At 45.5% G+C, this 24,286-nt stretch overlaps 1 protein-coding gene across 23 annotated transcripts; it reads right to left on the reverse strand.

Moving 5' to 3' along the window:
- Positions 1 to 417: 417 nt before the first annotated feature.
- On the reverse strand, positions 418 to 24,257 carry ZNF558 (zinc finger protein 558). Of its 23 annotated transcripts, none has more exons than XM_055371560.2 (11): positions 23,878 to 24,257; positions 22,986 to 23,069; positions 17,094 to 17,329; positions 15,725 to 15,831; positions 14,805 to 15,140; positions 13,309 to 13,404; positions 12,681 to 12,748; positions 11,880 to 12,006; positions 3,831 to 3,926; positions 3,265 to 3,347; positions 418 to 2,767 (listed from the first exon to the last, which is right to left on the reverse strand). In XM_055371560.2, the coding sequence occupies exons 6-11, from the start codon at positions 13,337 to 13,339 to the stop codon at positions 1,985 to 1,987; spliced, it is 1,188 nt and encodes a 395-aa protein (XP_055227535.1). In that variant the 5' UTR covers positions 13,340 to 13,404; positions 14,805 to 15,140; positions 15,725 to 15,831; positions 17,094 to 17,329; positions 22,986 to 23,069; positions 23,878 to 24,257; the 3' UTR covers positions 418 to 1,984. The 23 variants fall into 23 exon arrangements, with proteins under 23 accessions (XP_055227535.1, XP_055227534.1, XP_055227524.1 ...); XM_055371559.2 differs by having other exon boundaries at positions 23,748 to 24,171; XM_055371549.1 differs by having other exon boundaries at positions 12,681 to 12,769; positions 23,878 to 23,992.
- Between the last annotated feature and the right edge of the window lie 29 nt (positions 24,258 to 24,286).

Genomic DNA, 24,286 nt, shown 5'->3' on the forward strand with positions numbered 1-24,286 from the left:
GAGTTGTTAACAAGCCAGGAGATGTTCCACACAGTGACTTCGACTTACTTCTCATTGCCAAGGGAGTGCGAAAAAAACCCGCCTGGGCTTCAGGAAAAACTATAAGATTGAGAACTTTCGATATTGTTCACAGACAACTTGAACAACATGTTTGTTTCTTTAAACGAATAAACCGAAGAGAACGGACACTGGGAAACCAACAGTATTTGGCATACCAAGATAGAAAATAATCAGTATCATAAAGCTCATGTACTCTGCCAAAAATACCACTACATTAGAAAAATGTGTTTATAAATACTAATTTCCATTATGATAAACTGAATCACTCAGAAGGTATTTGGAAATAACTTTTTGAATATGCAATGTGTGGATGTCTTTAACAAGCAAATTAATTATAATAAATATATTGCATTAAAATTATGAAATATGTTAATGTTTATTTTAGGGAACAGCTATACACAAATGTTTATATTAAAAGAAAAAAAGACTAAAAAAATTAATGAGCCAGCAGTCCAATCTACAGATGAGACACTGATAAAGGATATCCCACACTCAAAACAGTTATTATACTTTTTGTTCCCAGTGAAAATTGTGGCCACTCAGTGAAGAGTTCAGGCTGAGGCATCCTAACACTGATTACATTCCTAGGGGTTTCTCCATATAAGTTCTCTCATATACAAGAAAGAGAAGAATCACTGAAAAATTTTCCAATATTAATATACTCATAGGTTTTGCATCCAGGGAGAAGTTCCATATTTTCCCTAACACAGAGGCATCACTGAAGGCTTTCTCTTCTTCTTTATATTTCAAGTTTCTCTGTAGTGTGAATGCTCACAAGTTTCCTAACAAATGTAGAAAAACAGAAAGCTCTCCAATATTGATGATGTTCAATGGGGCATTCTCTCCAGAATTAATTCTCAAGTCCCTTAAAAACCGATAGAACATTGAAGGCTTTCCCATAGTCACTGCAGAATACCACACTATAGTTTGCTCAGTAATGTGAACACTTTTGCTGTAGGGTATTCCGCATTTCTGAGTGTTGTTGTGTGATTTCCAATGTGTCTTAAGGGATGACTGTCACTGAAGCCTTCTGAGGCCTTCACAGGTTTTCTCCCTTAGTGTGAGCTGTCACATGAATCCCTGCTGATAGCAACTGAAGGCTTTCTACAGCTGTTCCATTCTTCAGGATTCTCTCAGTACATAATCTTCTGGGCCCATGAAAGTGAGAATTCGAGCTGAGAGCTTTACCATACAGATTGTCCTCAAAAGGTTTCTCTTCAGAGTGAATTAATAGGAGTTACTGAATGCTATTTCATATTGATTAGAGTAGAAGGATGATGTGCTGAGGGCTTTTCTTCATTAATTCCATGGCAAATTTCCCAGATGCTTCTGAGTTATCTGTTTCCTGGTATTCATACCTTCTGCAGTCTCTCACATTGTATCAGGATTGGTGTGTTGTGAGACCAACACAATAGGAAATAAGTGAAAGCTTAGCAGTCCTCCTGAGGATAGGTCATAAAAGCCATTTTGGCCTCTGTATTGGTCCTCTCTTGGATCACTAACCTTGGGGAGAACTTATTGCCAAATTGTCAAGGAGCTCGGCCTTGTAAAGAGGCCTACATGGTAATGACTGAAGGTCCCCTGACAACAACCAACATCAACTTTCCAGGCAGGTGAATAAGTCATCTTGGAAGTGGACTGTTCATCAGTAAAGATGTTAGATGACCACAGCTTTGGCTGACATCTTGATTGTAAGTAAAGGCATGAGAGATCCTGCAGTGTAACTACAGAGATAAGCCGTTCTTGAATTCCTGACCTGTAGAAATTGTTAGAGAATAAACATTTCGTGTTTGAAGCCACGAAATTTGGGGGGATCATTTGTTATGCTGCAACAAATAACTTATATATCCAGTGTGAGCTCTCTCAAACTATCTTAGGGATGAAAGATCAATGAGTGCTTTCCTCCAGAAGTTCCTGCAGTAATTCATATCCACCTATTATGTATTCTCTTGTGCACAGAAAGATAGGAGTTACTTGTGAAGGATTTCCCACAATGATTACATTCATAGGGTTTTTCTCCAGTGTGAGTTCTTAAGTGTTTCTTCACAGCTGAGAGATTATTAAAGGCTTTTCCACAGTCACTGCACTCGTAGGGTTTCTCTCCGGTATGTATTCTCTTGTGCACAGTAAGAGAAAAGCTACTGCTGAAGGATTTCCCACACTCGTTACATTCATAGGGTTTTTCTCCAGTATGAGTTCTTACGTGCTGTGTCAGATAGGAGCTCTTCCTGAAGGTTTTCCCACAATCGTGACATTCATAAGGTTTCTCCCCTGTATGAATGCTATTGTGCCCAGTGAGAGAGGACCTTGTGCTGAAAGCTTTTCCACACTGATTACATTCATGGTGATTCTCCCCTGTGTGAATCCTCTTGTGGCTTTTGAGGTTACAACTGGTGCGGAAAACGTGAAAACACTGGTTACATTCGTAGGGTTTTTCTCCAGTGTGAATTCTCAAATGCAGTCTAAGGGATGAGGGATCACTAAATGCTTTCCCACAGTGATTGCATTCATAGGGTTTCTCCCCATTATGGATTCTCTTATGAATAGTAAGGTAAGATCTGCTACTGAAAGACTTCCCACATTGACTACAGTCATAGGGTTTTTCTCCAGTATGAATTCTCTTGTGCTGAGTTAGGTTAGATTTCGTGCTGAAGACTTTAAAACACTGATTACATTCATTGAGTTTCACTCCACGATGACTTCTTTCCTGTGGATTAAGAGACGAATGATAACTATAATTTATAATATTTGAAATACTTAATGTTCTCCTAGGAATCTTCTCTCCCAGGAATTCTGTTACATTATTATAACTGATATTTTGGCTACTTTCAGTGGTTGTATGTGATTTCTGCCCAGTTTTAGCTCTAAGAAAGTTAAAAAACATAGATGCTTTGCCACAAGTCCTTATCAGATTCACAAAACATTTTCTGATAATGTGTGGATGAAGTTTTGTTCCAACAGTCAATATCTGAGCCACAGATAGGAAATATTTACTTGTGGGAACTCTCCGTGAAGAAATAAGTTTGGAGCTAACTCACACTTCTCTAAATATTTATAATTTTCACAGTGTCTCTCCAGGAACACGGCATTCTCAATTATAAATGACACTTTCCTTTAATGCCTCTCCTGGTTATTTTGTGCCCTTTCTAAACTTAAAGCATTCTCCTACTGTAGAAAACCAGAAATCACCCATGTTAGTCTTACCGTTTTTACACCTTTAGACTGTTCTTTTCTGAAAACATGCTTCTTAGGAGTTAACCATTTGGCTTTAAGTAGAGTCTCCAAATCTGAAACAAATTGAAAAGAAATTTAGGTTGATGGAGAAAAGAAATGGAAAAGTGTACACATGAGTAAAGGCAGATTCTGAGGGATCAGGGTTTTTGAGGATGTTTGCAACAAAGAGGATTTGGTTATGAAAATTTTAGGTATTAATTTTAAAAAAGGATTCTAGACAAATTGAGATTGATCACAGATTGACAAGAGGAGTGATCAGGAATGCAAAGTGGGAAGGAACTTGACTGAAATTTTCAAAAGAGTTGCATCTTTGTTTCTTCCCTGAGCCCAAAGCGAAGTATGAGATGATGACAAGAGAGTTAGAGAGAAAAGAAAGGACATGAGGAAGCTCACACCAAATGTTCTCGTGCATGTTTGTCAGGAACAGGGCATTTTACAAAGTTCCCTGATTGACATGAACGAATGTAATACTCCCAACCCCCAAGTCACTGGCCAGAGCTATTCCTCACAAGGGCTCATATCCACCTGGTGCTCACCTGGACAAGTGCTTGGTAGAATTCCTCTTTCCTCTGTCATCACCTTCTTGTCTTGTTCCAACTGGGATATCAGACTGGGTTTATTAACACGACACCCTATTTACGGAAACAATACACATGATATAGGTAACAGTGCTGGGGACAACCAAGTCCATGAAATGAAAGCCAACATTTATGAAGATGGAAAAGTGTGACTTTAGGAGCAGTGAAATAAATTATGCCTTAATTCTTTTTTTTTTTTTTTTTTTTGAGATGGAGTCTTGCTCTGTCGCCCGGGTTGAAGTGCAGTGGCATGATCTCGGCTCACTGCAACCTCTGCCTTCCAGGTTCAAGCGATTCTCCTGCCTCAGCCTCCCAAGTAGTTGGGACTACAGGTGCACACCACCATGCCCGGCTAATTTTTGTATTTTTAGTAGAGACGGGGTTTCACCATGTTGGCCAGGCAGGTCTTGATCTCTTGATCTCCTGGCCTCGTGATCCACCCACCTTGGCCTCCCAAAGTGCTGGGATTACAGGCATGAGCCACCACGCCCTGCCAATTATACCTTAATTCTAGTGCATATAGTAACTCTCACGGAACAAAAATGCAACAAGCATATTCAACTAGATATTCAGGGTGATAGGGCATAAACAGCCCCAGAAGGCCATGCCTGAGTTCAAATGCACACTTCAGAGGCCCCAAAACTTTTAACCATGAAGAATATAAAGTCAGGACAAGAAATAGATCTTCAGTTCATAAGGCAGGAATTAGAGACTGCCCATGAGGGTGGGACCATATGGTCCCATTCATCACTGTACTCTCAAGCCACTGCACAGACCTAGGAACACAGAGGTGCTCAAGAAAACTTGAAAGAAGTGATGACAGTGACAGTGGTGGAGGAGGGAATTCCAAACGTTCATCCCTCCACAAAAACAGTGAGTAAACTGGCAAAAGCGGTCCGAATCAACTTTATCGGAATTCTTGAAATGTATCAAAAGTCCACAGCAATCAGGAGAATGCCTTCTCAGAAAACCCAGCTGAATCTGGGTAAGAGAGCTTTATGATACTTTAAATGGACCTCTTTCCCCTGCTTTTTCTACAACCTTGAAGACAACAGCCTGCATTCCTAGTACTTGCAGGGAGCAGAACAGACCTTACTCTGTGGTTGCTTTTCCTGACCTGTCTGGTGGTTCCCTGAAGGACTGGCTCAAAGGGTTGTCTTTATTTATCTAACTCCAAATTCTTTCAGGACTGAGCTGGTTACCTGGAACACACGTGATCGACACATGTAAAGGCAAATGTATTAGTCAGTACTGCTTGAGGCAAGAGAAAACAGTAGAAGCAAACAAAAGACTAACCAAAAAGCCTGAAAGGAAAAATGGGGAAAAAGATGTTTGGGGAGTAGGTCTTTGAAAATCTTCCTCATATTCTTAAGAACCTGCAATTCCAAGCACATACTCAGGGCTGGGAGCATGCCCAGAAAATACGTGAGAAGGCACAAAACCCTCATCTTTTGGTGACCTTCAGGCTCTGCACAAGCCAGAAATGAAGGTCAAGGCACAGTTAACTGCCTACCTAAGTATTAAAGGCAAGTCCCTATGTACACACAGGGCCGATGTAAAGAGACTAGTTTTTTCCTTTTTTGTTCCAGGCCTTCAAATCACTATATGACCATTACGCTATCAGAAAAGAGACTTCGGTGGCCACACACGACAAATACAGACATTACAAAGTTAGTTCTGAAATAGAACTATTGTATACTCTAAGAAGAGTTTACAATATATGATATTCTACAACTTTAGAATACACAATAGTTCTATTTCACAACTAACTTTAGAACTGTTGTATGTTCTATAGATACAATACCAACTACAACAAGTAAAACAAACTCTGGAGATGGGGAAAAGTCTGATTCCCAAATTGCTATATTATAATATTCCAAATACCTAGTTTCAACGAAATAATTATGAGGGAGGCAAGGAAACAAACGTTGGGCCCATTACAAGAAAAATGAAGCTGGTAGAAATGGTCCCTTCAGAAGTTCAAACACTGGACTTAACTAGACAAGTAAAATAAGTCAACTATTTAAAATCTGCTAAAAGATGTAAAAGAAATATGTATAAAGAACTAAAGGAAACCATGAGTACAAATTTTCATCAAATGAAAAACAGCAAAATAGGTACAACTATGGCATATCAAAAAAATACAAAAAATGGAAAACATTAAGAGACAGAAACTTTAGGAAGGCAAATAAAAAAATTTGAGTTTAAAAGTACAATAGCTGAAATGAAACATTCAGAACATATCTGAGCAGGCAGAAGACAAAATTGGTGACCATGAAGATAGGACAATCGATATTATCCAGTCTGAGGAGCAGAAAAAAGAGAGATGCCAGGTGCAATGGCTCATGTGTAATCCCAGCATTTTGGGAGGCTGAGGCAGGAGGACTCCTTGCAACCAGGAGTTCAAGACCAGCCTGGGAAACATGGTGAGATCCTGACTCTACAAAAAATTTAAAAAATTAGCTGGGCATGGTGATGCACGTCTCTAGCCATGCCTCCCTATTTGGGAGGCTGAGGTGGGAGGATCACTTGAGCCCAGGAGGTCAAGGCTGCAGTAAGCCACAATCACTCTGCTGCACTCCAGCCTAGGTGACAGAGTGAGTGAGAACCTGTCTCAAAGATAAAGAGAGAGAGAGAGAGAGAATGTGAGTTTTAAAAAAGATGAACAGAGCCTGAGACCTTTGGGATACCATCGAACCTACCAACATATGTAGGATGCAGAGAACCAGAGAGATGTAAAGAGAGAAAAGGGTGAGAAGGTTGAAGAAATAATGGCTAAAAACTTCCCAAAATTTGATGAAAGGCACAAATGTACAAATCCAAGAAGCTCAACAAACTCAAGTAGAATAAATTTGAAAAAATAGAGATTCATACTGAAACACACACACACACACACACACACACACACATTTTTTGAGCCAGGGTTTTATTCTGTCACCCACGCTGGAGTGCAGTGGTGTGATCATGGCTCACTGCAGCCTTAATCTCCTGGGGTCAAGCAATCCTTCCACCTCAGCCTTCCAAGAAGCTGGGACCACAGGTGTGCACCAGCACGTCTGGCTAATTTTTTAATTTTTTGTAGAGACAGGGTCCAAGTTGCCCAGGCTGGTCTCATACTCCTGGCCTCAAGGGGTCCTTCTGCCTCAGCCTCCCAAAGTGTTGGGATTATAGGCATGAACCATTGCACCCGGCATCAAACACATATTAATCAAACTGTTGAAAGACAAAGGCAGCATCCTAAAAACAGCAAGACGGAGATGACTTATCATGTGAACAGGATCCTCGGTAAGATTACAGCCAATTTCTCAATAGAAACCATGGAAACCACCAAGCGCTGGAGTGGTATATTCAAAGTGCTGAGAAAAAATGGCAACCAAGAATTCTATGTCTGGCAAAACTCCCCTTCAAAAATAAAGAAATGAAGACCTTCCCATAAACAAAGACTGAGTGTTTGTCACTATTACATCTACCCTACAAAAAATGATCAAGGGTGACTTCAGGACAAAATGAAAAGATAATGGAGAGTAACTTGAATCCACAGAAGGAAGTGAAGAACACTGGTAAAGGTAAATACAGAGGTGAATATAAAAGTCACTGACAATGTGTTTTTGGTTTATAACTTCTCTTTTATTACTACATAATTTAAAGACAAAAGCATAAATGATTACACATCTACATTAATGGGCACACAATGCATACAGATGCAATTTGTGACAAAATTACTAAACAGAACAGCTACAGTGAAACAAAGTTTTTATATACTATTGAAACTAAGTTGCTATTAAACTAGATTGTTATAAATTAAAATGCTTATTAAAATTCTCAGGGCAACCACTAAGAAAATAATTAAAAAGATTAAAAAGAAATGAGAAGGGAATCAAAATGGTCCACTAGAAAACATCTAACACAAAACAACAATGAAAGAACTTAGGAACAAAAATGATATGACACGTAGAAAAAAGTAAATAGTTATAGAGCAAATAGTAAATAGGCAGAAGTAGCTCCTTCCTTATCAGTAATTACATCATTACAAGGTGGATTTTGGCAGAATGGATTTAAAAAATAACCCAATTACAGATGGTCCCCAGCTTACCATGGTATGATTTTTTAACTTTATGATGGTACAAAGGTCATCCGCATTCAGGAGAAAGCACACTTCAAGTACCCTACAACCATTCTATTTTTCACTTTCAGTACCATATTAAATATATAATTTATAATTGTTGAGATATTCAATACTTTATTTAAAATACACTGCTATGTTAGCCCACTGCCCAACTGTAGGCTAATGTAAGTGTTCTCAGCATGTTTAGGCTAGGCTAACTTATGATGTTCAGTGGGTTAGGTGAATTAAATGCATTTTTGACTTTTTTTTTTTCATTGTTTTGCATTTTTGACTTATGGTATTTTTAACTTACAATGGCTTTATTGGGACATAGCCCCATCAAAGTTGCGGAGCATGTGTACATACTGTCTATAAGACACTTGCTTTATATTCAAAGACACAAATATGGCCAATAGTGAAAGAATGGAAAAAGATATTTCATACAATAAAAATTGTTATAAAACACAGAGAAAGACATTATAGTTGTATAAAGCATCAATTTATGGAGAAAATGTAACGATTATAAACATATATGTGCCTAATAAGAACTCCAAAATGTATGAAGTAAAAACTGGCATAATTGAAGGAAGATATAGAGTGTTCTATAATAATCGTTTGAGACTTCAATACTCCACTTTCAATAATGGATAAAACAACATATTAGAAGATCAAAAAGGAAACAGAAGGATTAAACAATAAACTAACTAGACCTAACAAATATATAAAGAACACACCACCCAACAAGAGAATCCATATTCATCTCAAATGCACATGGAACATTCTCCAGGATAGATTATATGTTAGGCTATAAAAAAAGTCTGACTAAATTAAAAAACAATGAACTCATACAAAGTATCTTCCTTAACCACAATGGAATGAAATTAAAAATGAGTAACAGGGCCAGGCGCAGTGGCTCACGCCTGAAACCCCAGCACTTTGGGAGGTCAAGGTGGGTGGATCACGAGGTCAAGAGATTGAGACCCTCCCGGCCAACATGGTGGAACCCTATCTCTACTAAAAATACAAAAATTAGCTGGGCGTGGTGGTGCGCGCCTGTAGTCCGAGCTACTCAGGAGGCTGAGGCAGGAGAATCACTTGAGCCTGGGAGGCGGAGGTTGCAATGAGCCGAGATCGCACCACTGCACTCCAGCCTGGTGACAGAGTGAGACTCTGTCTCAAAAAAAATAATAAAGTTATGTATTGGAAGACTTAATATTGTTAAGGTGACAATACTACCCAAAATTATCTACAGAGATAAAACAATCACTATCAAAATTCTGAGTTTTTTTTCCTTTCAGAAATACACAAACTGATCTGAAAATTCATGGCATTGCAAGGGATCTTGAACAGACAAGAAGTGAAAAAGAAGAATAAAGTAGAAAGATTTACACTTACTGTTATCAAAACTTACTACAATGTAACAATAATCAAGGCATTGTGGTACTGACCCAAGGATAGATACATAGACCAATGGAGCCAGGAGCAGTGGCTCATGCCTGTAATCCCTGCACTTTGGGAGGCCCAGGTAGGCGGATCACTTGAGTTCAGGAGTTCGAGATATACAGACCAATGGAACAGAATTGAGAGTATGTAAATAAACTCCAGTGTGTATGGCCACATAATTTTCAATAAGGGTACCAAGGTCATTTGATGGGGAAAGAATAAAAGTGGTGAGACAACTGGATATACACACATGCAAAAGAATGAAGTTGACCCTTTCTCCACACCATATGCAAAATTCACTCAAAATCTATCACACAGCTAAGTGGAATTGTTAACACTAGAAAATTCTTGGAAGAAAACATAGGGGTAAATCTTCATGACCTTGACTTGAGCAATGGTTTCTTAGGTATCACACCAAAAGCACAAGCAAAAAAGAAAAACTAGATACAACAGACTTCATCACAATTAAAATTTTTTTTGTTTTTTGAGACGGAGTCTCGTTCTGTCGCCTAGGCTGGAATATAGTGGATCTCGGCTCACTACAACCTCTGCCTCCCAGGTTCAAGTGATTCTCTTGCCTCAGCCTCCTGAGTAGGTGGGATTACAGGCACCTGCCACCATGCCCGGCTAATTTTTGCATTTTTAGTAGAGATGGGGCTTCACTAAGTTGGCCAGGCTGGTCTTGAGCTCCTGACCTCAAGTGATCCATCCATCTCGGCCTCCCAAAGTGCTGGGATTACAGGCGTGAGCCACTCTGCCTGGTCACAATTAAAACTTTTGTGCATCAAAGGACACTATCAAGAAAATGAAAAGACACCCAAAGAATAGAGAAATCATTTATGTATTATATTTTCAATAAGGATTTGGTACCCAGAATATAAAATGAACTTTTAAAATCCGACAACAAAAATAAACAACCCAAATAAAACATGGGCAGAGGACTGGGAGCGGTGGCTCACACCTGTAATGCCAGCACTTTGGGAAGCCAAGGTAGGCAGATCATTTAGGCCAGGAGTTTGAGACCAGCCTGGCCAACACAGCGAAACCCTGTCTCTATAAAAAATACAAAACAATTTAGCCAGGCATGGTGGCACATGCCTGTAATTCCAGCTACTTGAGAGGCTGAGGTATGAGAATCACTTGAACCTGGAAGGTAGAGGTTGCGTGAGCCGAGATCGTGCTGCGCCACTGCACTCCAGCCTGGGCGACAGAGGGAGACTGTGTCAAAACAAGCAAACAAACAAACAACAACAATAACAAAAATGGGCAAAGGACTTGAATAGACATTTTTCCAAAGAAAAATACTCAACAAGTACATGAAAAGATGCTCCATGTCATTTGTCATTAGAAAAATGCAAATCAAAACAAGAATGAGATAGCACTTCATACCTACTGGTACGAGTATAATCAAAAAGGCAAGTGCTGGGAAGATGCGGAGAAGCTGGAACCCTCCTGCATTGGCGGGAACGTGCAATGGTGCAGCTGCTGTGGGAAAGTCTGGCAGTTCCTCAAGAAGCTAAACACAGACCTAGCCTTCCACTCCTAGTATATGCCCAAGAAAATGGAAAGTGGGCATTTAAACAAAAGCTCGTACACAAAAATTCATAGTATTATAGCATTATTCTTGATAGTCAAAGAGTGGAAACAACTCAAATGTTTCTCAATGGATAAATGGATTGGCAAAATGTGGTATGTCCATACAATGGAATATCATTCAGTCATAAGGAATGAAGCGCTGGTACAACATACAACATAGCTAAGTTTTTTTGTTTTGTTTTTTTTGAGACACAGTTGTGCTCTGTTGCCCAGGCTGCAGTGCAATGGCACAATCTCAGCTCACTGCAACCTCTGCCTCCTGGTTCAAGCGATTCTCCTGCCTCAGCCTCCTGACTAGCTGGGATAGGTGCGTGCCACCACGTCCGGCTAATTCGTATTTTTAGTAGAGATGGGGTTTCACCATGTTGGTCAGGCTGGTCTCGAACTCCTGCCCTCGTGATCTGGCCGCCTCGGCCTCCCAAAGTGCTGGGATTACAGGTGTGAGCCACCACACCTGGCCCATAGCTAAGTTTTTAAAACACTGTGCTACATGAAAAGTCAGACACAAAAGGTAATGTATTTTGTAATTACATTTATATGATATGTTCTGGATAGGTAAATTCCTAAAGACAGACACCAGATGAGTGGTTACCAGCAGCAGTGGGTAGGGAAAGTAACGGGTATTGGCTGCTTCATAGGGACGGGGTTTCCTTCAGGGTGATGAAAATATGGTGATATTAGATAGTGTTGATGGTTGCACAATACCATGAACGTATGAAAAACCACTGGACTGGATATCTTAGAATGGTTAAAAATGGTGAATTTTATGTTGTATGGATTTTACCACAATAAAAAAGTAAGAAAAACAGGCAAGTCTTGCCACTGGAGTCATTAAATAAATGCAGGAATGACATTAGGCTTACCCAGTGAGGCCAGGTTCCTGCAGTTCTCCAGCATCACGTCCCTGTACAGTGTCCTTTGGGCAGGGTCCAGCAACGCCCACTCCTCCTGGGTGAACTCCACGGCCACATCCTCGAAGGTCACCAAGCCCTAAAGCATTGCAAACATCACGGCTTAGCCAAGGACCACCCCCACCAACGTGCACAGGAAGAGGGGCCAGGAGAACAGAGCCAGGGCTGGGGAAACCTGAGCACGAGATGTTGGGGGGGTGGTTCTGAGCTCACCTCCCAGGGTTCTGAGCTCCTCTCCTGGGGTTCTGAGCTCTTCTCCCTGGCTTCTGAGCTCAGCCCTCAATGCTTGTCTCCTTAGGCCATTCCCAGGTCCAGTGCACAGTACCACAGAGCAGCTGCCTTTTCTCACTCAGACTGGGAGCTCCTGTGATCTTATTTCCCTCAATCTCCAGGGGATCATGGGCCCGTGACATGGCAGAAATCAGAGAAATACTTGGTAAGTGAATGACTGATTTCCGTGGTGTTTATTAATTGCTTGGGTTTAGAACATCATCACGTCTTTACTTGGCTTTCCCTTAAAACTCTCAGGAGCACATGATGTACTCAGGGACCCTGGAGGGAGCTCTGAACCTGCAGTAAACGTTGACACACACTGACATTTTCTGGGCAGCCCTCACCCTCCATCTGATGCCTGGAAATCCTGGGATGCCTGAGGACCTGGTTTGGCCATGAGGCTCCAGGCTGCTGGAAGGTATCAAGTCCAACCTTCTGGCCAAAGGAATAATGATTTGGGAAAAGGAACATCTGACTCACCCGTAGCCAGCTTGTCAGGAGCTCATTAACCAGCTCTCCGCCCTGTGTGTGTCCTTTTTGCTGAGAGGCTGGGAACAGAGAAGACGGAGCTGGAGGAGGAGAAATGAGTCCCAGGGATTCAGGCTTGTCTGACACCCACAGATCTGCCCCTGATTGACCACACCCACCTCCCACACCCACACGGATGAGGCACCACACAGTGCCCACCTACGCTCCATGCAAACACCTACCCACAGCTCTCCTAAGATACCCGAACACAGCCCTGTCTCACCAACCAAAGACAATAGGGCTCAAGGTCTGACTGCACTTGGGGAAGGGATTATTCCCACTTCACAGATGAGGAAACTGAAGTTCCAAGGGCGTCACTGTGTTTTTATCAGGTTCACAGAAAGAACTAAAGGGAGAATTCAAAAGCTCCAGCACATTCACCACACAGGTGACATCCACAGACACCCAAATGCCTAAGTCCCAAATCCCGAGAGCCGCCCGATCAGACACGGAGGACCTCTGGGCCCCTGGGGCTCCACTCCTGCCTCACCTGCTCTGCCCAACCCCGCTCGTGTCCCATGCTGTGGGTCAGAACCTTTCAAGGCTGGACTCTGAGAAATGCCAGGACCCCACGACTCACCAGCAGTCGAGGGCAGGATGACAGCCGCCATCCTGTGACTCCGACAGCAACAGGGCAGCCGGGAAGCAGGACGCTCCTCCTTTATCCCGCAGCGCTCTGGAAGAAACGGGAGTGCTCCAAGTCTCCGTGGCCTCCTCCCTCTCGGGCTGCTGGGGATGGGCCCTCCTCAACCCATCCTTCCCATCCTTCTTCAAATGCAAGTTCCGGCTTCCACACTGGGCCTTTATTTTGCTGAGCCGGCAATGAATTCAGGGCCACCTGATGGAAAACTTGCCTTCCTCTGTCCCCAACACAACGACCAGTACCTCCCTGACCCACCCGCTTTGAGAACCTCGGCTTCACGCAGTCTCACGGCATGTTCTTCCCATCCAAGCGCACCACAAATGCATTCCCGGCTACTCCCTCCTTCCCTGGGGACTCCGGCGCCTCCATAACTCCTCCCACCTCCAGTCCCAGCTCCTGGAGGATGTCAGAGACCCCCAGAGTCTCAGAAGTTCCTCAGCTCCAGGGCCCTTTGTTCCTTCTCTCCTCATCAGCCACATGTTTCCACAGGTCCCCTCAGCCTTGGTCATCACCGGGCACTGTACCACCACCCAGAACAACGTTCAGAAACTCCCCTCTCTCTGAACCCAACCTCCCTCCTCAACTTCCACAGCGTTCACTCCTTTTTTCTCTCACCGCATGTCCTCCGACCACACGCAGGCCTCAGTCACCTCCTCCTGCCTCGGTCACCCCCCTCCTGCCTCAGTCAACCCCCCTCCTGCCTCAGTCAACCCCTCTCCTGCCTCGGTCACCCCCATCCTGCCTCAGTCAGCCCCCCTCCTGCCTCGGTCACCCCACTCCTGCCTCGGTCACCCCCCTCCTGCCTCGGTCACTCCCCTCCTGCCTTGGTCACCCCCCTCCTGCCTGTGCTCTGCCTCAGTTACCCCCTCTCCTGCCCATGTTCTGCCTGTTACCCCAACTCCTGCCCTTGGTCACCCTGCTCCTGCCTGTGCTCGGCCTCAGTCACCCCCCTCCTGCCTCAGTCAGCCCCTCTCCTACCTATGCTCTGCCTTGGTCACCCCCTCTCCTGCCTCAGCCACCCCTCTCTTGATTTCATCCTCGCCCAGCTTGGATGTCACTGTCCCTCATTTCAGCTGATTTCCTCCTCCCTACCCCCCACTGTCATGCCAGCCCAGCAGAACTCCAGCCAGGCGTGACTTCAATCATCCACCTGCTCCAGGGGACATTCGGGCAGACCACCCTGTGCAAAGGCTGTGACATTGCCACTCTGGAATAACACGGTCACCAACGTGTAAAGAACCCTCAGCCTGCAGGGCGATCCCACAGGTCAGCATGGCTTCCCACTCGTCAAACCTCCTCTCCTCTCTTTAAACTTCACACCTCCTCCCCTGTCCCCTCTGTGGTAACCGCTTCCTAACGAGCCCTTGACGATCCCAGCCTCCCGGTGCTCACACCCTGCGTAGGCCCGACGCACACACGGAATTAGAGCTGACCTGTGTGACCAGCAGAATATGGCTGAGGAGACAGCAGGGGTGGGTGCAGGGGTGACTTTCAGGACCAGGTCCTAGAAGGCACTGCAGCTGCTTCCGCCTTGGTCTCCTGGATGTTGCTCTAGAGGACACCAGTTGCCATGGTGGGAGGATGCTCAAGTGGCCCTGTGGAGAGGCCTATGTGGAGAGGAACTGAGGCCTCCCACCGACGGCCAGCTCTGACTCGCAGGCCATGGAGTGGCCCCCGGTACCCGTTGAGCCTTCAGATGATGCAGACCCAGCTGACAGCCTTCTGCAAGTTTCCAGCCAGAGCCTTCCAGCCAAGCTGCTCCTGAATTCCTGAAACACAAAAACAGTGAGAGACGATACATGGTCATTGTTTCAAGTGACTAAGGTTTGAGATCATTTGTTAGGCAGCAATAGATGACAAATCATCTCATTTTCAGCAGACAATCCCGATCCCGCTTCTCAGGGTAAAGATCATGAGGAGGAATCTACTTTCCTGTGTTGCTGCCAGCACTGCAACCTGCGCCCCACCCTTCTGCCTCCTCCCATCGCAGACAAGGAGCTGCTTGCCTTCTCCGCAGGGCCTGCTGGGCAGTTCTGGCCTGGGGTCCACCCTCCTGCTTTTGAGGAGCTGTCTGTGCTCGAAGCTCTCTCCTCCGCCCTTTCCCTTCTAGCTCTCCCATGCTGCTAGACCCTTCCTCATGCCCCTCAAGCCTGATGTGGCATCTTCTGTAGTGCGATGAGCCTATCCTTGGGGTACAGCTTTCTTTCCGGTTACTGCCCTGTCTGTATCCCCCATCCCAGCCACAGCTCTTCACTCTGTCCCCTTTCCTGAGTCCTCACACGCTGCAATCTGGCTTCCCTACTATCATCCCAAGGACAATACCCTTGATGGAATCGCCAGTGACCTTACTCACCAGGGAGACGTGGATTGCAGCAACTCTAGCGCTATTTCCTATCTGGCAGGTCAACAGAGACACAGTGGCCCACACTCTTCATTCTCACACACTGCTGGGGGTAACCCCTAGGGAAGGAAACGTGCTGATGTCAAGCAAAGCTGCAAAAAACATTTGTTCTTTCCTAGAACCCCACTTCTAGAAATCTATCTCAAAGGTACACAAATACTGAAAGACACGTGTAAGATGATTCACTATGGCACTTCATATAATCGCAGAGGATTGAAAACACCACAAGTGACCATCAGTAGGGGATTGGTTGAATAAACTATGTGATAGCTTTTAGGTTGGTGCAAAAGTGATTGCGGTTTTTGCCATTACTTTCGATGGCAAAACCTGCAATTACTTTTGCAGCAACTTAATAAATAACAAAGAAACATGTAGCCAGGAAAAAAAAAACCCCAAAGCAAAACCAAAACAAAGAACCCCTGAAAAGATTTCTAGGTATTCAGAGAGATTATCTCCAATAAATTTAAGTGAAAAAAAAATCAAGGTACAAAGCAATGTCATGTGTCCTTTTTATAAGACGGGAAAGCCTCCTTTCTCCGGATTTATAGAATAAAACTTAACTCCATAAAGCCAGCTTCTGGAGGTTTCCATGTGTGACCTCCATGACATGAACCCAAAAGATAAAAGGAGTGAAGGGTGTGAATGGGCAGGGATGGGGGCACTGGACATTCAGGGTGAGTTCGGGTTCCGTGAAAAAATCAAGTTGGAGGGAGTCTTTGGCTCTTGGGCCTCTGTGGTAGACAGATGATTAACTTCCTGCTCTCCCAAGAAAGGGGTCTGTGTTCTAATCCCCAGAACCTCTGGATCTACTCCCTTACATGGCAAAAGGGATTCTGCAGCTGTGAGGAAGGCAAGGATCCTGACATGGGGGATGATGCTGGGTGGGCCCACTGTGATTACAGGGGTCCTTATAAAAGGGAAACAGGAGGGTCAGTTCAAAGAAGGATGGGATGAGATGAGAGAAGAAGGGAGCGTGTGTGTAGCAGGGAGGAGATAACATACAGAGAGACTGGAAGATGCTGCCCTGCTGGTGTTGATGATGGAGGAACAAGCCACAGTCAGGGAAGGCTGGTGGCCTCTACAAGATGAAAAACGCAGGAAATGGGTTCTCCCCTAGAGCCTCTAGAGCAGTGGTCCCCAACCTTTCTGGTACCAGGGACTGGTTTCGTGGAAGACAATTTTTCCATGGAGCACGGGGCGGCAGTGGGGCTGGGCAGGGAATGGTTTCAGGATGATGTTTTATAAGCACATTACATTTATTCTGCACTTTATTTCTATTATATTACACAGTAATATATAATGAAATAATTATACGACTCACCATAATATAGAGTCAGTGGGAGCCCTGAGCTTGTTTTCCTGCAACTAGATGGTCCCGTCTGGGGGTGATGGGAGACAGCAACAGATCATCAGGAATTAGATTCTCCTAGGAGTGTGCAGTCCAGATCCCTCACATGCAAAGTTCACAATAGGGTTTGGGCTCCTATGAGAATCGAATGCTGCCACTGATCGGCCAGGAGGTGGAGCTCAGGTGGTAATGCAAGCAATGAGGAGTGGCTGTAAATACAGATGAAGCTTCGCTCACCTGCCGCTCACATCTTGCTGTGCAGCCCTGTTTATAAGCACTGGTCCGTGGCCCAGGGGCTGGGGACTCGTGCTCTAGAGGGAATGCAGGCCTTCCAGCTTATTGAGGATTTCTGACCTCCAGAAAGGCAAGAGGATAAATGTGTGTTGTTTTAAGTCCCTGAATTTGTGGTAGTTTGTTACAGCATCAATAGGAAACTAACACGCCTTTCACATCACACCTTCCCTTTGGGTGAGTTCAGCAGACCCAGGCAACTGCTGCAGAACTTCCCTACCCTCTACAGGGGGAAGTATCTCCTTTTTCCCCATAACGGACCTGATGTGCAGGTAGGCACACAGTAGTTCCAGTCACTGAGCTGGGGAGTGAGTGGGGGCTGGCCTCCAGCCAGCTCACTGGGCCTCCAAGAAGAAAACAACTAGAGAAGGTACCTGGGACAATTTCAGGCCCTGAGTCCCTATTCAAGGCTGTCTGGAAGCAGAAATTTCCCACTAGGACAGGAGGGGTCTCTTCAGTTTACAGATCCTGTGACACCTGCCCTGCCCTGCCCTGGATACAGTGCTGGAGGATGGTCACAGCAGATGGGCCACTCTATGTCAGCTGCCCAACACAACTTCTGGTGATGATGGAAATGTTCTATAATTCTGCTCTAATACTTGAAATGTGACTAGTATGGCTGAGAAAATAAATTTATTTTAATTTTTTTTGAGATGAAGTTTTGCTCTGGTCATCCAGGCTACAGTCCAATGGTGCAATCTTGGCTCATTGCAACCTCCGCCTTCCGGGTTCAAGCAATTCTCCTGCCTCAGCCTCCCAAGTAGCTGGGATTACAGGCGCCCACCACCATGCCCAACTAATTTTTGTATTTTTAGTAGAGACAAGGTTTCACCATGTTGGCCAGGCTGGTCTTGAACACCTGACCTCAGGTGATCCACCCACCTTGGCCTCCCAAAGTGCTGGGATTACAGGCATGAGCCACTGAGCCCAGCCCGAAAATGAATTTTTAATTGTGTTTCATTCTCATTGGTTTAACTGAAATAGCTCCATGTGGCTAGTGGCTACTGTGCTGGACAGGGCCTAAACATATGCAGGCCTGACTTCCTTGAGGATGCAGATCTGAGGCCCTGTGAGTGGCAAAGTGAGGGCAGGCACATGGCCCTGGGCTAAGGGGGCTACCTGCAGGTTTGCACAGACAGGAGCTGGGGCACAGTGAGTGCTCTCAGCCCTCTGACCAATGCATGGAGGAAAGCGAGCAGCATCACATTCTCTCAGCTCTAAACTCCCAGGTCTCTTCTTTCTACATCCTTCCTACTCCAAGACCATCATCCAGGCATAGGGAGCAATCATCTGATTCCTAAACTACCTCCAAACACCTCCTCTTTTGCCTCTTAAACGTCTTCCTTCTGAATCCTGAAGTCCTTGTTATCTGCATGCTTACACTACATGCAAATTGCATCACCCTCTGGCCCACAACTCTTTAGTGTCTTCCCACTGGCCTGAGAACAGAGTCTGAAGTGAGGCCTAATATGGTTCTGCCTCCCTCTTGATCTTGGTCACACTTCTTTCCCTATTCTTTTTTTTTTTTTTTTTTTTTTTTTGAGGAGTCTCACTCTTACACCCAGGCTGAGTGCAGTGGCGCAATCTCTGCTCACTGCAACCTCGGCCTCCCAGGTTCAAGCAATTCTCTTGTCTCAGCCTCCCGAGCAGCTGGGACTACAGGTGTGCACCACCACACCCAGCTAATTTTTCTATTTTTAGTTGAGACGGGGTTTCACCATGTTGGCCAGGCTGGTCTCGAACTTCTGACATCAGGTGATCAGCCCGCCTTGGTCTCCTAAAGTGCTGGGACTACAGGTGTGAGCCACTGCACCCAGCTTCTTTCCCTGTTCTTGTCTCGGCTTCAGCCATCCCTGTGTTCCCAGTGCAGGGAGCGTGGCAGCCTCTCTCCCGCTGCAGGGCCTTTCCTTACACAGCTTCCTCGACGGCAGTGCTCTCTTGGACATAACCCTGTCCCCTCACTCTAGTCGAGCCCTATGACTAGCTACATCTGACCCCAACTTGGAGATGGAGCAGCAATTCCCTTTTTCAGGGGCCTGTGAACCCCAAGTGGGAAAATAAAGGAAAATCCTGAAGTTCCTTTAAGGGAAATTCCGAGCATCCAGCTAGCCCCAAAAGTAAATATGGAACTTGTTAAACAGGAAGGTAATAGTAACCTAAAACAACAGCCAAAGAAGTTAAGGCTCCAGAGATGTTTGCTTTCCCCATGGAAACTAAAGATAACATCTTAACATGCGTCCCTGAGTTGCCTTTCGGAGGCTGGGACTCCCACTGAGGACCCCACCAAATGGAGCTGCTGGCTCAGAGACCCCAGATAGGCGGGACGTGAAGGCTGAGCTTCAGCGTTCTTTGTGCTAAGTTTCTTCTTGAGGGGCTTGGAGAAAGTCACTTCTCCCAGCCAGTTAACATTTTCCTACTGACTCTAAATTTTTAAACAAAGCTTCTTTTCTTTAACCAATTACAAATCAGAAAAATCTTTGAATCTACCTATGACAAGCTCCTGCTTCAAGACATCCTTGCCCTTTTAAGTCTAAACCAGTGTGTAACCTCCATGTATTGCTTTATGATTTTGCCTGTAGCTTCTGCTTTTCTGTAACTTACCACTGCCTTCGGAAATCCTTGCCTAGCCACGCACGGTGGCTCATGTCTGTAATCCCAGCACTTTGGGAGGCCTAGGCAGGCGGATCACCTGAGGTCAGGAGTTTGAGGCCAACCTGGCTAACATGGTGAAACTCTGTCTCTACTCAAAATACAAAAAATTTGCCGGGAGTGGTGGTATGTGCCTGTAATCCTAGGGACTGGGGAGGCTGAGGCAGGAAAATCACTTGAACCTGAGAGGCGGGGGTTGCAGTGAGCTGAGATCGTGCCATTGCACTCCAGCCTGGGTGACCAAGTGAGATTCTGTCTCATTAAAAAAAAAAAAACGCCAGGTGTGGTGGCTCATGCCTGTACCATCTCAGCACTTTGGGAGGCTGAGACGGGTGGATCACGAAGTTAGGAGATTGAGACCAGCCTGGCCAACATGGTGAAACCCTGTCTCTACTGAAAATACAAAAATTAGCCAGGCATGGTGGTGGGCGCCTGTAATCCCAGCTACTCAGGAGGCTGCGGCAGAACTGCTTGAACCCGGGAGGCGGGGGTTGCAGTGAGCTGAGATTGCAACACTGTACTCCAGCCTGGGTAACAGAGTGAGACTCCGTCTCAAAAAAAAAAAAAAAAAAAAAAAAAATTCCTTGCCTAAAAGCCACTGGGTAGGCCAGGATTTGAACATTTAATGGTCTGGTCCTCCTTGCTTAGTGTTCTGCAATAAAAGCCTTTCTATCTATCGTAGCAACCCTCAATATAGACATCTGGTTTCACTGCACCAACAGGTGAGCAGACCCCAGTTTGGTTCTGTAACAACTTAAGCTCTCAAGCTAAATATCCTTCCCAAGAAAGCTTCCCTGTTCCCTCTGATCAAGTTCACTAGTGCCAAGCTCCCACATCACTCCTGTCATTCATGGTTTAAAATTTATCTTCCCTGTTAGAAGGTAAACTTTATGTAGGACAGGGGCCATTTCAGGTCCTCCAGGGTCCCTGTGCATCTGACCTAGGACCTGACTCATGGAGGCGACCTGGTTTGCCAAGGATTGTCCCGGTTTGAACACTGGATGCCTTGTGCCCTAGCAAACCCCTTGGTCCTGAATAAATGAGGATGGTTGGTCACCATTAACTGTGCACTCAAATAATATCTATTGCGTGATAAGTAAACATTCCTTCAAGAATGCTGTAGGAAAGCTAGAATGGAAAAGGTGAACACACACACAATTAGTAGAAACCCCACAATTTAATACTAGATTACTTAACATGATCCTCTGCAATATGAATCACCATACTGTTATTTCAGAGAAGTTTTAAGAAACAAAGTTAATTCCTATTAGGAGGTGATATCGTTGGCTCTGTGTCCCCCCACCCAAATCTCATCTCGAGTTGTAATAATCCCCATGTGTCAGAGGAGGGTCCTGGTAGGAGGTGACTGAATCATGGGGGCGGACTTCCCCCTTGCTGTTCTCCTGATAGTAAGTTCCCACAAGATCTGATGGTTTAGAAGTTTGGCGTTTATGTCTTCTCTCTCTCTCCTGCTGCCATGTAAGACGTGCCTTGCTTTCCCTTTGCTTTCTGCCATGATTGTAAGTTTCCTGAGGCCTCCCCCGCCATGCAGAACTGAGTCAATTAAACTTCTTTCCTTTGTAAGTCACTCAGTCTCAGGGAGTTATTTATAGCAGTGTGAAAACTCTCAGGTAGTTCTTTATAGCAGTGTGAAAACGGACTAATACAGGAGGCAAGGTGCAGAGGACAATCTTTTTGGAAACCAGTTCCCTACCCTTCAATCTATAAGTTGTTGCTTAATATTCTTCCAAATGTTTTCAAATCTCATTAGGAAAAAAAAAATCCCATTACTCAAAACACATCTGGTCGCCGGTCAATTTAATTTTAAATTCGTTACTAATAAATCATCCTTTTTACAAATGCCCTTATATTTTGAAGTTTGGTGGAGGGCCAATATGCCTTTAGAAATCAAATCAACAGCTGGGTGCGGTGGCTCTTGCCTGTAATCCCAGCACTTTGGGAGGCTGAGGTGGGCGGACCACTTGAGGTCAGGAGTTAAAGACCAGCCTGGCCAACATGGCAAAAACCTGTCTCTACTAAAAATACAAACAAGGCCGGGCGCGGTGGCTCATGCCTGTAATCCCAGCACTTTGGGAGGCCGAGGTGGGCGGATCACGAGGTCAGAAGATCGAGACCATGGTGAAACCCCATCTCTACTAAAAATACAAAAAATTAGCCGGGCGCAGTGGCAGGCGCCTGTAGTCTCAGCTACTCGGGAGGCTGAGGCAGGAGAATGGCGTGAACCCGGGAGGCGGAGCTTGCAGTGAGCCGAGATTGCACCACTGCACTCCAGCCTGGGCGACAGAGCGAGACTCCGTCTCAAAAAAAAAAAAAAAAAAAAAATACAAACAAAATTAGCTGGGCGTGGTGGCACTTGCCTGTAGTCCCAGCTACTCAGGAAACTGAGGCAGGAGATTTGCTTGAGTCTGGGAGGTGGAGGTTGAAATGAGCCAAGATCGCGCCACTGCACTCCAACCTGGCCAACACAGCGAGACTTGGTCTCAAGAAAAAAAAAAAAGTCAAATCAAACAGGCCTGAAGAATGTTGCTAAGTAGTCCTGCTAGTTGTTAGTGGGAAGACTTGTAACACTACATATACATGTAAATATTTTCTATACTTATATAAAATTCAGAAACTTTTAGCATTATAGCATACCAGAAAATCTGTCTTTAGCTACAGTTACACATCTTTACGTTATTTGTATGTTTGTTTTGTGGATACTTATTTGCATGTAACTGTATTTACTTATTTACACACATGTAACCATAAATACCTCTGTCTTTTTACCTTGAACTTTCCTTAAGATAACTTCACTCTTAGTGACTTCCATGTGGTTACAACCCCAGCACAGGAAAAGCCCACGAGGAGTTCTTCTACACAGCAGAGCCTGCTGAAACCTTGTTGTAGGTTCCACACTGTACTCACCTGGTCACCCACAAACCCACAACAACAGGTGGACCTTGTGGCAGGCTTCAACACGAATCTGAGCTTGAATGATGCTTTTCTCATCTGAAAAAAAAAAAAAAGACACAAAGATTTCTTTCGAGGCTTTGTATAGGTTGTACAGTTGTTGGATACAGCTGCTGGAAACACCATCCCATTCACTTTTTTTGGGTACTCAATGATTAAATGTGTAATAAGGGCCCAGCCTGTGGGCCGTGACTGGCTTTACCTGATTCCCATCTGGCCATCTGCTCCGTAAGAGGGGAGAAAGCAGCTTAACGCTGTGTGCATTTGACTTGCTCAACTTACTAGGCTGGAGAGAGATTCTATGGTGACTCCACAGGCTTTAAAAATATCTTGTCACTTAGAGGCCCTATTAAGTGACTAAACTGAATTTTTAACAATTTATGTAGTTTATTCAGAACTGCAGAGATTTTTTTTTTAAGGCCCTAGAGCAGGGTTTCCCAACCTGGCACTACTGATAATTCTTTGTTGTGGGGGACTGTCCTGTACAACGTAGGATCTTTAAGAGCAAGCAGCGTCCCTCTTCCCCGGCCTCCACCCTCTAGTTGACAGTAGCAGCCTCCCCTCCCCACAATTTGTGACAACCACAGCCGTCTCCAGCTACAGCCAAAAGTCCCCTGGGGTGCGGAATCGCCCCGGGTGAGGGCGACTGGGGTTCCCTGAGGAGGCGACAGCGGCGCGGGACCCCGACCCAGGAGCAAGCAGCAGCTTCGTGCTGACCTAAGCTCACAGCCCGAGGCCTCATGAACCGAAACACGGCTCCCTGGAGGGACGCAGGGCCCGTGGTTGGCGGTGTCCGCGGCCCACGTCGCCCTCTGGACTCGGACCCGAGCCCCCGCCAGTCGCTCACCGAGCCCGGCCCCTCCCGCGGGGCCAAAAGCGCCGACTCGCGGGGACGGAGGGACTCGCTCCCCGCTGCCCCACGCGCGGCCCCTCCCACGGTACCGCCCCGCGCTTCCGCTTCCGGTCTGGGGAGAGGCGCGCTGCACGTCCCCTTCCGGCTCGCGCGGGCAGCCTCGCAGAGTCGAGCGTATTGGGGGTTCGGCGCTTAGGCGGCAGGCGCGGCGGGCGGGAGCGGCGGCCGCGCACCCCAGCCTTGGGCAGAGGTGTTCTAGTTTGCTTAGTGGGCACAAAGTTGGGCCCCGGCCTGGGGCAGTAGCGGGGGTAAGGTTGGCCCTGGGGCCGGGGCCAGGCTGCGAGCCGCACGAGGCCTGGGGGCGGGGCTGGTTGTGGGCGGAGATCAGTTCCGGGGCGGGGCT

This window comes from Gorilla gorilla, chromosome 20 (genome assembly GCF_029281585.2).
Source record: "Gorilla gorilla gorilla isolate KB3781 chromosome 20, NHGRI_mGorGor1-v2.1_pri, whole genome shotgun sequence".
NCBI classification, from domain to species: Eukaryota; Metazoa; Chordata; class Mammalia; order Primates; family Hominidae; genus Gorilla; species Gorilla gorilla.